This window comes from Pantherophis guttatus, chromosome 4, assembly GCF_059756535.1.
Source record: "Pantherophis guttatus breed Tessera chromosome 4, ASM5975653v1, whole genome shotgun sequence".
Taxonomy (NCBI): domain Eukaryota; kingdom Metazoa; phylum Chordata; class Lepidosauria; order Squamata; family Colubridae; genus Pantherophis; species Pantherophis guttatus.
The window spans coordinates 115,161,279-115,175,842 of record NC_142066.1 but is presented as its reverse complement, the minus strand read 5'-3'; the positions used below and the strand labels follow the sequence as shown (position 1 = coordinate 115,175,842).

Below are 14,564 nucleotides of genomic sequence, written 5' to 3'. Positions count from 1 at the left end.
ATTCAAAAAGTAATTTTTGGCACACATCAGAGTATATGCATTGTTTAAACTTTAAGGTTAAATTCTAGAAGGCTCAGAACAATATCAGTTTAATATTTTATTGATGTTTAATTATAGTTATTATTAAACTATAATATTATGTTTAACAATAACACAGTGGATCAATGTGGAAGCTAGGTCATTAGGATGGCCCTTTCATGTACATCTATCCTCCACACTTTTAATCTTTACAAAATGCCTGCATAAGGCATGTATTAATACTTCTAGGCTTGCTCCTAATGTTAATACTGCAACAAAGCTAGTATTAGGGAATACTAAACAAAGACTACATTGGCTTTTTTTATAGCAAAACTCAGCAGGTAACAGTCAATTCTCTCACATTATTAAAACTTATCTAGAACCAAAGTTACTAATGCCCTGGAATAATGACACCCTAAAATGAATATAATACTGCTAAATATTTCAAATGTCTTTGTCTATATCACAATGGATAGCTACAAAATGTGAAGGCTCTTTTCCATATATATTAAACTTGCCACAAAAATCAATATATCATTGTTTCACATGCTGTATTTATATTATGCAAGGCTCCACATTCATTTCTATAGTAACACAAAGACAGGGTCCCAAATCTACAATTATATTGTCATTGTGTGGTGCCGCAAAACAAGTAGATGAACACTTAATGAGGAAGCTTTTATATAAACACACAAATAAAAATTACTACTCTAACTCATCATTTCCTCCTTTACGTTCCAGGGAATACAATTATAAACTTGGAAGTTTGTGGATAAAATCTATGATAAAAACTAGTATTATGATATTAGTTATAAAAGTTGGAATTCTGAGAACATCTCCAATTTGTGGATAAACTATAGATAAAATACAGGAAATTCATTCAAATCTAGTTTCTGATAAGGCTTACCATTTCAAAAAATGGTTATGTACTGGTAAATAAAATGAAAAATATTGCAATATAAATTAAATGAGAATCCTAGCAAAGGTTTAACAGAGATCAATCCCAAGGCAAGAATTGCAGCAAATAAATTTAGTAATAACAACATCCAGACTTAACAATTGTCAATAAGAAAGAAAAATGGCACGTGGCAATACTGGAGACAGCAGAAGAGAAGAGAAAAGAAGTAACTATATAGGATAACAATACACAAAGTCTTGCAAATAAAAACAGAATGACTGTAACAAAAGAAAAGTAGTATTAATGATAATAGGCACCTTGGGTGCAATCCCAAAACAATTGGAGCACCACTTGGATGCCATCAGCATTGACAAATTCACTATCAGTCAATTGCAAAAGGCAGCTTTAGTTGAAATAGTTTACATCCTGTGACGATATCTGTAATAACATCAAACATCCACATCTATTTATCCCAGATCCATGAGAAGGACCCGATAGTTTAATAAAAATGCCAAATCCAGTTTGAACATTTGGCTGACTGTGTGACAATCCATAATACTTTTTCAAATGAGGAAAATATATATTTCAAATTATGTGGTAAGAAGGGAAACCAAAATGTGCTTCAGTAGTAACTATACAATCTGGTGCTATTTCATGTAATAAAATGTATTCTTTAAAGAATCCATCTCATGCTGATCCAGGACAGATTGGTAGATAGATGTTTTCAATTTCTTTCTGTAGGGCTGTCAGAGAAACTGCCTTTTCCCACTCCTGGACCTCACCTTAGGCACAATATTGCAATTGTTCTCATATATCTACTTGGTTACACCTGACTGAGTGATTTTAGAGATCAGCTTTCTCAATTTTTATGATGTTTTGAACTTTGTTTAATTTTTCTAGATTTAAACTAGTATTGTGCTTGATGCTATCTATATTCTTTGTTTGTATGCATAAACACCTACATGCATACTTTCCTAATATATTTTTATCAACCTGATAATATAAACATTATCCAGAAGATACACATCATAATTTCATATCTAGAAATATGGACTTCCTTCTTACCTAGATGTATGTTCATCATTTTTGCACAATATTTACACATAGCTTCTAACTCATTCAATTGTCCTTGAAGAAATGAAATCTGAGTCTCTAATTCTTCTTCCTATAATCAAAAGTAAAATAAAAACTTGACTAAGTAAAAACTTTGTCAAAAGTTGAGGAAAAATTACACAAAAATGTATGTTTTACATTCCTGCTGCATTGATTTTCAAAGAGCTCCTGTCCATGTTAACTTTACAGCTACTCTATATTCATAATCTCAACTTTTCAAAAAAATATTTACTACGTTACTGCAAAGGCAAACATAAGATTGAAGACAGGAACATTCTGAGTTCTGCTATCGTCCAGAGATCTAAGATCTACTACGAGAGCATATAGAACTGAGAAACTCAGATTGATGCCATCTACCGTATTAATCATGAAAATAGCCAGATTACGTAATATGTGTTCACACAATAAAGTGGAGTCACAGCTGCCAGTTCTTTAGGTAGTGTGGGTTTTTTTCTTCTTCTTCCTTGTTATTTATCAACTGCTTTCAGAATCAGCTTATTCAAAAAATTATAATTCAAATTGCTTTAGTTCATGCTACATAGCTAAATTAAGTGCAAGCTATCTAGCTACATTAATTCACTTTTCTCATTAGCAAAGCCTTATTTGTATGCAATGTACAATTTTTTTCAATTGTAACTTCATCAGTACGTTTTCTTTATAATTTTACCAAACAACATAAATAGATCCTGTCACTTAAAACATCTTATATATGTTTCTATACTCAAAGCATTTCTGTTTGTGTATGACACTCTTTATAATTTATTATCCTAAGATAATTTTCATATGTTCTGATTATGATACACTTGCAGTTTATTAGTTTCTGTTTGACAGTTGCTCTCTTTCCTCAAATAGATATAGAAATAAATATACTTATATTTTAAAAAAATCAGCAGCAGAAATGCAAAGTCAGAATGAGTTAAAACAATGTGCTCTTTTTCCTTATGCACTTAAAATACTGCTACGTTGCTACATCTTTCCTTTAACAGCAACATAAAAATGTCTTATAGCTGATAATAACATGGCATTTTATCTTACATAACATCAAGATTTCTGAAATAATTATATAATTTGATAAAGAACAAAGATCAAAATCTTTGGTTGTCCTGAAATTACTTAAATCCAAGACGCTTCTGAACTGAAGCTTTGGGTTTTAGTGAAGTTCATTTATCCACCTTCATACTGTTCTAATTTTTATTAGGACTCCCAGTAGTTAACAATGAAAGGTATAATATAGAAAATTCCTGGTAAAATAAAAAATGAAATGCTCATGGTAAGCCAAAGAAAAAACAGATTGAAATGGGAATCAATTGTATTATAAGAAAAGTCTAAAAATCCAGCAACGATGTACAATTCTAGATATCATATACTTAAGACTACAAATATTTTTCACCTGAGTTTTGTCTTTAGCATTTTCTGAAAAGAGACCATAGGGGGGCAAGTCCAACCTTAGTTGGAAAGCTGTTCCAAAACACAACCATTTGAAAAATCGAAGTTTCAAAGCCCTTGTCCCTCTTTTCACTACTGGAGTACTGTAGTGGGGTACTATCAGTAGTTTTTTTCTGGGACAGTCAAACTGATAGCATGATTCTATATGGAAATCTAAGTACAAGACATTCTGTATAGATCAAAAGCTAGCACTTTGAATTGCATCCAGATGTCTATTGGGTGGTAGTGTAATACAGTGTAGTTTAATATTTTCACAGTAACAAGAACTAATTAACGTTTGGCGCTTCAAAGACAGTCCTATTTACAGCACATTGCAAATGCCAACAGTGGTGATAAAATCATGAGTTAATGGGCAAGTTGCTCCTCCTCCTGGTAGAGCTACAATTCATGTGCTAACTGCATTTGGCTAAGGACCCCTTGGTCAGTGTTATTCTACCCAATCAGCAACAGATGTACCTCCATATCAAGAAACTATATTAGATATAAAGATTTTCTGGTTTGCAGAAAAATCTTTCTCCATGGAACCAGTCCCTGCTGCCAAAAAGTTTGGGGACAACTGATATAGACGATTAGAGTCCCCAGGCTCTGGGGCAAGGCCTAAAGAGCATTTGCAGCAAATGTTATGAGGAAATGCAAACTTATCTTTATTTTGTTTGATATAAAATATATTCTGATGAATTTTCAAGTTTTTGTTATTGTATGTTGAAGAGAGGGTGACGAAGCCAGGAGGAGGAGTCAAGTGGGGAATTAGTCTGGAATCCCTATGAAGGCACAAGATGGCAAGACTGGATTCCCTCTTGAATGACATTGAACTTTATCTAGTCTGGCTAGGTGCAAATAGGGTTGTCAGGTCTGCTTTCAAAAAATAGCGGACAAGCGGGGGGAGGGGGGGTTAAGTAGTAAAAAAATAAAAAAAAATTACAATTAAATTATATATTTTCTTACAAACATTTTAACACGTATTAAAATAATCACTTCAAAACTTTACTTAAAATTCAAAACATCAAATATATCATAATAATATGTAAAATATAAAATTACATTTTACTTTGCTGTTCTGTGTATTTTTTATTTGACTGCGCAGCTTTGATCAATTCTTTGTGTTTAAGGAATAATTCTTTAATTTCAGTACAAAGTTGAGAAATATTAAAAAATATACAAAGTTCACTTCGAACTGATACAAGCAGTCGGTTACGTTCATCAGTCCACAAATTTCCCATGACGCTGAAAATTCGTTCAATGTTTGCATTTGATACCGGAATTGATGCACAATACTGGAACAGTTTCAGTAAACTCGGAGCTGGCTCTTTCTTGAAAAAGTACATCCACTTATCAAGGGATGAATCGCCCTGCAGATGAACATAAACTTCTTCTAAGGCAGAAATTTCATCGAAGAGAGTGTTGGGTGGAAGTTCTTCTCGCCATGGTGATAATAACCAGATGTTCGTCATTTCTTCTAAAGTTGAAGGATTATTGCGATCAATTAGATTGAAACAATTTAGCGTCTCATATACTGAATCGGTGAAATTATACCACTTTTCTAGGTACGCAATGGCTCTTTGATACACGTTGATGGCTTCTTTCTTGAACTTTTGCACGACATTCTCAGGCAAATGTTTTTTACGTAAGGCAAATAAAACTTTCATTCCAAAAAACTGCTCATCGTATTTTTTTTTGCAAAGAATCACGCAGCTTACACATGATAATGTGAAGATCACATGCAAGAATTTTCTTGCTTTCCAGCTTCAGTAGGGTGTCTTGCATTATTGACATGAAGAAGTGCGTGAAATATAAATACAATTCTGAAATTGTTGGTTCATCGTCCTTTGCGAGTTCATTTTCCTGATCCGAAATAAGGTTCCAGATAACCTTATGGCATTCATTAGATCCAAGAGAAATAAAATACGATTTTAGAGGTATCCAGTTTAAAAGAAGTCTTTTGACCGCTTTAAACAAACTTAACCAACGTGTTGGAACATGGCGCAAAACTTCATGGAATTCTGACTCGCAAAACTCAAAAAATGATTTCAACTCTTCTCGTTTCTTCGCAGAATTCGAAAATTCGGCAAAAACCTTCAGCACTACATTTTCGATATCAAAAGATAACTGCTTTAATGCATTTTTTGCGCTGTTGTGTAAAATGTGATTACTGCAATGAGCATTCGATCTTTGTCTCATTCTAATTTATGAAAAAAAAGACAAAACGTGGTTCTCCTATCCTTATTCTCTTAGACTGTACAGCTTTAGATTACGTACCATTTCATCATAAAGCTTTTGAATAAAAAAATATCCACTATTTTGTGAAAAAAAATAGTGAACATAATGTGAAAAAAGTGGACTGTCCACTCAAATAGTGGACACCTGGCAACCCTAGGTGCAAACTGCCATTCTGAGAATATTCATGTATTATAGGCATGAATAATAAAATAGCTAATTGAACTTTTCATGTACGGATCTGATTGTTTGCACCTGATATTATACCTTAAAACAATAAAGTGAATCTGAAATTTTTGCATTCCTGATCTTGGGCTGACAGATAATAATATAAAATGCAAATTAGATTATCATCAATTATTCCACACCTGACACAATTTTTACCAACATAGAGTACTGTACAAAAGTGTTAGATAACTGTGTAAAAATGCTGTAAATTAATAATGTTTTCAAAAATAGAAGTGTTAATAGTTTATTCTTATCAATTAACAAAGTGGAAATTAAATTAACAGAAGAGAAATCCAAATCAAATCCATATTTGGTGTGACCACCCTTTGTCTTCAAAATAGCATCAATTCTTATACTTGTACACTGTTCTTCACCCGATTTTAAGCCTCCTATACAGCTTTTTGTGTTGCAGTTAATAATTGTGTTTCAAGCTTTGCAAAGTTGAAACAGAGTCATTAACTGAAACAGCAACAGCTGTGTAGGAGACTTACAACTGGATGAGGAACAGCCAAACTCTGCTACTAAGGTTAGGTTGATAGAAGACAGTTTGGCACAAAATCAGGGATTTTGTAGGTTTAAAGTATGTGATTAATCAATTATACCAAGCAAGTGCTAAAGATAATCAATTTCATATGTATGTTGAAAAACATACATGTTTCTGTTTCATTAACTGAAACAGAAACAGTTGTGTAGGAGGCTTAAAACTAGGTGAAGAACAGCCAAACTTTGCTACTAAGTTGAGGTTGTGGAAGACAGTTTCACATCACAGGTCATACACCATGGTAAGCAGGAATTTAGGAACTAGACCAAATGTAGCTATACTGCATCACCAAGATTTCTCCCAGGCAAAGATTTCAAAGCAGGCTGGGGTTCTGAGATGTGCTGTCCAAGCTCTTTTGAACAAGCACTAAAAAACAGGCAACACTGAGGACCAACGATGCAGTGGTCAGCTAAGAACACTTAATGAACAGATGAAAGATATATCATGCTTGTATCCTTTCGACAATGGAAGATGTCCAGCAGTGCCATCAGCACAGAACTGGTGGAAACCACTGGAATCCAGGTACATACATCTATAGTCCAGAGAAGTCTGGCCAGAAGTGGTCTTTAGAGAGGAATTGCGGCCAGAAAAGCCATACCTCTGACATAGAAACAAAACTAATGACTCAACTATGCATGAAAACAGGGACTGGGGTGCAGAAAAATGACAGCAGGTGCTCTGGACTGATGAGTCAAAATTTGAAATATTTGGCTGCAGCAGGAGGCAATTTGTTTGCCAGATGATTGGAGAGTGGTAAAATATTGAGTATCTGCAGGCAATAGTGAAGCATAGTGGAGATTCTTTGCAAGTTTAGGGCTGCATTTCTGCAAATGGAGTTGGAGATTTGGTCAGGATTAACAGTATCTTCAACCTGAGAAATACAGGCAGATACTTATCATCATTCCTTAGCATCAGGGAGGCATGTGATTGGCCCCAAATTTATTCTGCAGCGGGACAATAGCCCTAAATACACAGCCAATGTCACAAAAAACTATTTTTTGTGTAAAGAAAAACAAGTGTTGGAAGTGATCAGAGCCTTGATCTCAACTTCATTGAGTCTGTTTGCAGATTACATGAAGGGATAAAAGGATTTGAACCAATCTACATCTACAGAAGATCTATGGTTAGTTCTCCAAGATGGTTGGAACAACCTTGAAGGAACCTTGCCGAGTTCTTTCAAAAACTGTATGCAAGTGTACCTAAAAGAATTGGTGCTGTTTTGAAGGCAAAGAGTGGTCATAACAAATATTGATTTGATTTGGATTTCTTTTCTGTTCATCTACTTAACATTTTATTAATTGATAAAAATAAACTATTAACACTTCTATTTCTAAAGCATTTTAATTTATAGCATTTTTGCACAGTTGCTTAACACTTTTGCACAGTACTGTAATCTCCATCTCTTAGAGCATAAGAAATAATAATCAAATTAAAAAGAATCAGTAGGTTTTCACATGCTTGAACTTCTATAAGATATTTACTTTGATCAAATCTAAAGGACCCTACATAACACAATCATTTCCCAAGATTACTTAAACATAATTAAACAAATCCTAATAATGCAAAAATTTCAACAAGAACATGCATAATAGTAATCCACACAATCCAAAAATCTGTAACAGTTTACTCAGATTTGCAGTTCTAAAATACGAGTTAAAGCTGTATCTATTGCTATTTCTAGTTCTCTGTGGGCACTCCTGCCCTCTGGAATGAGTTACCCACCGAGCTCCGGACGGCTCCTGATCTCTGCTCCTTCCGTCGAGGCCTAAAGACTTGGCTGTTTCAACAAATGGGCTGATTCTGATTCTTGGGTTTTATTATTTATTTGTCCCTGTTTTAATTGGTTTTTAATTAGGATTTTCCTTTATTATTGTATGTTTTTTAACTTGTGTTCGCCGCCCTGAGTCCTTTGGGAGAAGGGCAGCATATAAATATTTGTAAATAAATAAATAAATGTAATTGTAAGCCATTTCACATTATAGCAAGGAGGGTATAGGAATATTTTTGCTTTCAGATATTGACAGCAGGAAGGTGAAGCCTCTCTTTGGAACCTTTGAATCTGTTTTATTTATTTATTTATTTTTTATTAGTTCAATTTATATGCCGCCCTTCTCCGGAGACTCAGGGCGGCTTACAATGCATTAAGCAATAGCCTTCATATTTTTGTACATACCTGCATAGTAGGGCTTTTTGGCCCCCCCAAGTGGTGTTCTATTTTATACAAAGTCAGCTTATTGCCCCCACAAACCGGGTTCTCATTTTACCTCCTCGAAAGGATGGAAGGCTGAGTCAACCTTGAGCCTGGTGAGAATTGAACTCGCAGTAATTGCAGGCAGCTGGCAGCTAAGTGCTACTTTAACAGCAGTAAAGTAACAGCAGTAAAGTAAATATGCTTTATTAAAAAGCATAAAGTCTTTACTTAGATCAGTAAGCCTGTAACTGAGTAAAACCCACAAGGTATTTGTTCCTTAAATATTGGAATAAAGGATATTCCAATATTGGAATAATAAATTAAATAGTAAGTTCTCTATACTGCTTGACCCATAAATACATATTTTTACTTACATGGAATTCTGGTCATTTTACTTTCCAAACTGTCATTGCATTACTAAACCTTCTTCATCATATTATTGCCCACATTTTTTTCAGGCTTCTATACTAGCCCTGAGCTTTAGAGATTAAACAATGGTATGCTCAATTGTATATTAATCCTATTATAGGAATCCAAATGCCCAAATCCCAGGAGTCCCTGTTCCAATGGTACTCCTGGCTATGGATAAGAACGTCTGCCAATAATCTCATCACAGGTTCTTATCTAAAGAGGGATCTTTCATTCCAGTCCACATCTTATTATTCAGACCAAAATAATTCTAGTTCAGCATATACAACAGGGGTCCTCAAACTTTTTAAACAGGGGCCAATTCACAGTCCCTCAGACTGTTGGGGGGCCGGACCGGCTGGATAGGCGTGGCTAGATGGTCTTGTGACTGGGTGGGTGTGGCTAGGTGGGCACGTGACTGGGTGGGCATGGCCAATTTAGCAGTCTATTTTGCCAATTAAGCAGTCCATTAAACAATACACACACATGAAACTTTCATTTGTTTTGCTCCTGGGAGTGTTTTATTTGCTTTTGTTTGCATGTTGCTCTTTTGGTTGGCTTTTCTTTTTACTAGATCGTTTTTTAAACTGTTTAGTGGTCCATTTCAGAATACTCAATTTTGCAGTGATTCTTCTCAGCCCCAAGGAGCTTACAATCAACAAGTCTCTCTCTCTCTCATCTCTATATCTACCTCTCTCTCTCTCTCTCTCTCTCTCTCTCTCTCTCTCTCTCTCTCTCTCTCTCTCCCCCCCCCCCGGGGCATCTTCTGCAGGATCCCCTTCAATCCTGGCAGTGCACTGGGATACCTCATTGAATTCCATTCCATTCAATTCCATTCCATTCCATTCCATTCCATTCCATTTTCATCCCATCTCATCTCATCCCATCCCCATTCCCACTTCATCCTATTGCTATTGCTATTGTTATTCCATCCCATCCTATTCCTATTCCCATTTCATTCTCTCCTATTTCTATTCCATTGCATGCCCTTCCTGCCTTCCTCTCCAGTGGCAGGCTGCCTCACCGGCCACCGCCAAAAAACAAAAAAATCCACCTGCGGAAGGAGCCGCCATGGGCAATGGGGCTGGGCTCACCTCTGGTTGTCCCAGTGTGAGTAATGCCCCTTCGCTGACAGTGCACGATGCTTTATGGTGGCAGCTTTGCACAAACTGGGGGGCGGGGGACGGGGGGGAGAGAGGTTCAGCTGTCATAAATATCTCCTGACTGTTTCTTCACGGATCAACGGTGGAATCTTTGCTTGTTCGGAAGGTCAATTTTCTCTGGCAACGATAAGGCAATTTGAGTTTGGGAGAGATTTCGGGCTTGGAATGAGAATTAATCAGGAATCAGGTGAACCTCCCTCCTTTCTGTGGATCTGTGCAACGTGGGATTATTTGAACACAGAATGGAAGGGAGGGGAGGGGGATGTGCGTGTCCCAACTTCTTCCATCCTCCTTGGAATCTGCCATCCAGGACCTCCTGAAGCCTCAGCCTAGCATCCTCCCCCAATCATTAGAACAAAGGCCAACAAGTCCCACTCTTTATCAACGGGGTGGGGGGGGGTGGGGGGGACTATGCAAAAGAACGTTTGCCTTAATACCGGGGTGGGGGATATTTGAATTTGCGTCCACTGGTAGCACTACCCCGATGGCTGCTATAGTCATAATGAGAGATTTGAGGGGGCAGCAGGGCGGAACAGCCAAAAAAAAAAAAAAAAGAGTGAAGAAATTCAGCTGTTACAAGTGGATTATTGTGCATTTGAACATTCTGACGGAATGTTTCTTGTTATATTCCCCCCACCCCCGGTTTGGCTTCAGCCCTAATTCTTTCATAGCCCTGAGAAGTCTGAGAGTTGGAGTCCATTGGTCGTAAAGATGAAGGGAGCCCCCGCTTCTACCTGTCCCATGTGGGAGATCAGGAAGCGCAAAAACCCCAGAAGCCCCAGAAGAGAACGGCGTCTGCACGCTGACATTTTCTCTGCATCGCACAGCCTTTTTTCTTCTACGTTTGCTGCAGGTTCGTCACCCTCTGGGCAGCTTTATTTGGGGAACTGCCAGCCCTTCCACCGGAGCTGTGAAGCAGTGCAAGGATAGAAGCGGAAATGGGGGTGGGGGTGTTCAAAGAATCCCACATTGCGCAGATCCACAGAAAGGAGGGAGATTCACCTGATTTCTGATTGATTCTCATTTCAAGCCCCAAATCTCTCCCAAACTCAAATTGCCTTACCGTTGCCAGAGAAAACTGACCTTCCGAGCAAGCAAAGATCCCTCCCTTGATCCGTGAAGAAACAGTCAGGAGACGGTTGTGACAGCTGAAACCCAGCCCTCCACCCCCGCTTGAGCAAAGCTGCCTCCACAAAGGATCATGTGGTGTAATTACGCAGCAGGTGCAGGGTCTCCTGTGGGACCCTTTGGTTCCCCCCCCCAGAGGAGCGACGGTGGACCGAAGTCCCTGGCAAATCTTTTTTGCCAGCTGAGGAAAGAGTTCTTTCCTCAGCTGGCAAAAGACGTGACCCGTTTTTGGCTTCCCCTGCGCCCTCCAGAAGCACTTTGACAGCCAAAAACAGGGCATGTGGACACTTTCCGGGGCCTTCGCCCGCCCTTTTGGCCTCCCCCACCCTCCAGAAGCACTCTGCCAGCCCTTGCAAACCTAAGCCCTTCCCGTGGCTGAAGGGTGGGGGCTGGCAGGTGGGTGTGGTGATGTGGGCGGGACAGTCTCGTGGTCCTGCATGGGCCAGATTAATGGCTTTGGTGGGCTGGATCTGTCCTGCGGACTGTAGTTTGAGGATGCCTGATATACAACATGCAAGCTAGAAACTCTTCCTCATCTAACCGTTATCTTACATAAAAATTGAAAACCACTAGTCAGATATTATAGACAAATATGTTTTTCTATCACAATAGTTTGAATCATTTCTGATTTGTGACATTCACTGAATCAAGAAAAATTACAGCCACCACATAGTTTATACCTATAATGACAATTATGAGTCTATTCTGTGTATTTTCTGGATCAGTCAAGCCATGCATCTGCACTTTATAGAAACAAACAGATGGGCCCCATTGCAATTTGTGGTTATATTTGTAGGCATGATTCAGTGGCATTACATTAATTATAGATACTTATTAATAGGGTTGAGTTTACTAAAGAATCCCACATATCTATAATATCTTTCCAATGACTTCATAGTATTATTTGAGTAAAAATAGAGTATATGGTACCATAAGCAACATAATATGGAAATGTTTCCTTAAATTTTATTCTCATTTATATCATGAGTTAAAGATAAAACTAAAACATAAAGGGCCAGATATTGTAATTTGAGCAGTTGAGATTCACTGGTATTGCACAGAAGGGTGGTGGTGTCATTTTTCAGATCAAAGACAAAAGCAAAACAAAACAAAATGCTCTTAATAGCTAGTATACCACAGAACCTTTACAGGAAAAGAACTAAAAATGTAAACTATTGTAAGTGTGGCACATAAGATCACTAATATGTAAGGGGAGCACCAAAATCACAAATCATCCCCAAAAGGGAGTTAAAAAAAGAAATGCATTAATGTTGATTTTTAATAACTAAATGTAATAAGTTAAAGGTTAAGCTTAGAGGTGCAGTGACTGATGGTAATGAGAAATATTTCGGAATGGTAGATTCAGGTTCCTCCATGTCTGTTGTAAATTCAAAATTGGTGGATTAAAAAGTAATTTCCCTACTTGTTATGGTTAAAAAGGCTAGGAAATAAACATTTTAATTTACCACATGCCAGAGTATAAATGAAATGGATAAAAAATGCTATTTGAGACAGACTATCAGTATATATCATTACAGGGAAAAGCTGGCTTAGAAACCAGGAGCCTGTGAGTCCTAGTCTTGTTTTAGGCATGACAGCCAACTAGGTGACTTTGGACCAGTCACCAACCCATCTCACAGGGTTGTTGTGGAGAAAACAGGAGAAGAAAGGAGAATGTTATGTTCACTGCCTTTAGTTACTTATAAAATAATAAAGGTGGAGTTAAAAAATAAATAAAATCCTGGATCTTGATATGCAAGTCTATTAGTACATAGCAATAAACTCATAATAAACAAAGGCAACAATAAATTCATTTGGAAATTACTTATGTCTTTCATACTCTTCCACAGGAGGGTTGTGTCTGAGAAAAAGATATTATAGAGATGAAGCCAGAGGTAGCAGAAGATTTACTAACACTGCAATTAACAAAGCAGTAGTTGATATAGCATTGAAGAGGCAACATTAATACCAGAAATGGCTGCAGAAAGACATGGAGGAAGACATTATACAAAAATAAGCGTTTAGAAGAAACTATTAAGAAAAGCAAAAATGATTAAGATGAAAATGGAAGCAGAAAAGTTTAAAGTTTGGCTACAGAAAAACCTATGACAACACATTAAAAAAATCTAGCAATAAAAGCTTCAGATGAGGCAGTAGAAGGAACTCATTTTGTGAGTGCTGTTAAAAAAAGGAAAACACCAGGCAGAGAAGACAGAACAGCCATCTGTTGCTGACAGAATGAAAACTAATGAATAACATACGTTGGATTTGAAAGAGAGGGGATATTTTTTTTTAAAAAAAACCTACCCCTTTGCTTTGAGAGAAACATTACTTTCACCTCCAACTTCTTCCAGAACTGAGGAAGCTTCTTGGATGAGAAGCAAAACGTCTTCAAACAAAAATAAAATCTAGTTGCCTTTTGAAAAAGCATCTTTGGTTCAGCTCCAAATGATACTATTTCTCCAAGAGATTTCAAGCAAGCACATGAAAAGGTTCTGCTGATATAGTTCTTCACAGGAATTATGGAGTCTGTTATTTGTACGTCTATAACTGTCTGGTTTGGCACAGCAACCAAACAGGAAGATACAAACTTCAATGGATAGTTAGGATTGCAAAAAAACAAACAAACAAAAACAAAACAAAACAAAGCAAACAATTGTAACCAACCTGCCTTCCATTGAGGACCTATATATTACATGAGCCAGAAAGAGGGCTGAGAAAATATCTACGGACCCATCACATCCTGGAATAAACTGTTTCAACTTCTCCCCTCAGGATATCACTATAGGGCCGCGATGGCGAACCTATGGCACGCGTGCCACAGGTGGCACGTGGAGCCATATCTGTGGGCACGCGAGAGTTGCCCTAGCTCAGCTCCAGCGTGCATGCGTGCACCGACCAGCTGATTTTCGGGCCTTCTGAGCCCACTGGAAGTCAGGAAATGGGCCGTTTCTGGCCTCTGGAGGGTCTGCGGGTGGGGTGGGGAAGGCTGTTTTTGCCTCCCCAGGCTCCAAGAAAGCCTCTGGAGCCTGGGGAGGCGAAAAATGGGCCTACTGGGCCCACTGTGCCATCGTGTGCCAAAAGCGGGGGGGGGGTTCGCGCATGCATGCATGGGGGTCAGGGCGCATTGAATTATGGGTATGGGCATGCACGCGTGTGACCCCCCCTGCGCTCCCCCCGCTTTTGGCATGCGACAGCAAAAAGGTTAGCCATCAC

The 14,564-nt window shown here is 37.8% G+C and overlaps 1 protein-coding gene across 7 annotated transcripts in view; it reads right to left on the bottom strand.

Moving 5' to 3' along the window:
- TBC1D5 (TBC1 domain family member 5) overlaps positions 1-14,564 on the bottom strand; it is a 476,616-nt gene that overhangs the window by 67,822 nt on the left and 394,230 nt on the right. For all 7 annotated transcript variants that reach the window (XR_015733979.1, XM_087892584.1, XM_034402458.3 and 4 more), the window contains one exon: positions 1,982-2,081. Coding sequence is in view for 6 of the 7 variants with exons in the window: in XM_087892584.1 (XP_087748710.1) it covers positions 1,982-2,081 (100 nt within the window). In the remaining variant the exon portion in view is untranslated. The remainder of the gene's footprint in view (positions 1-1,981; positions 2,082-14,564) is intronic.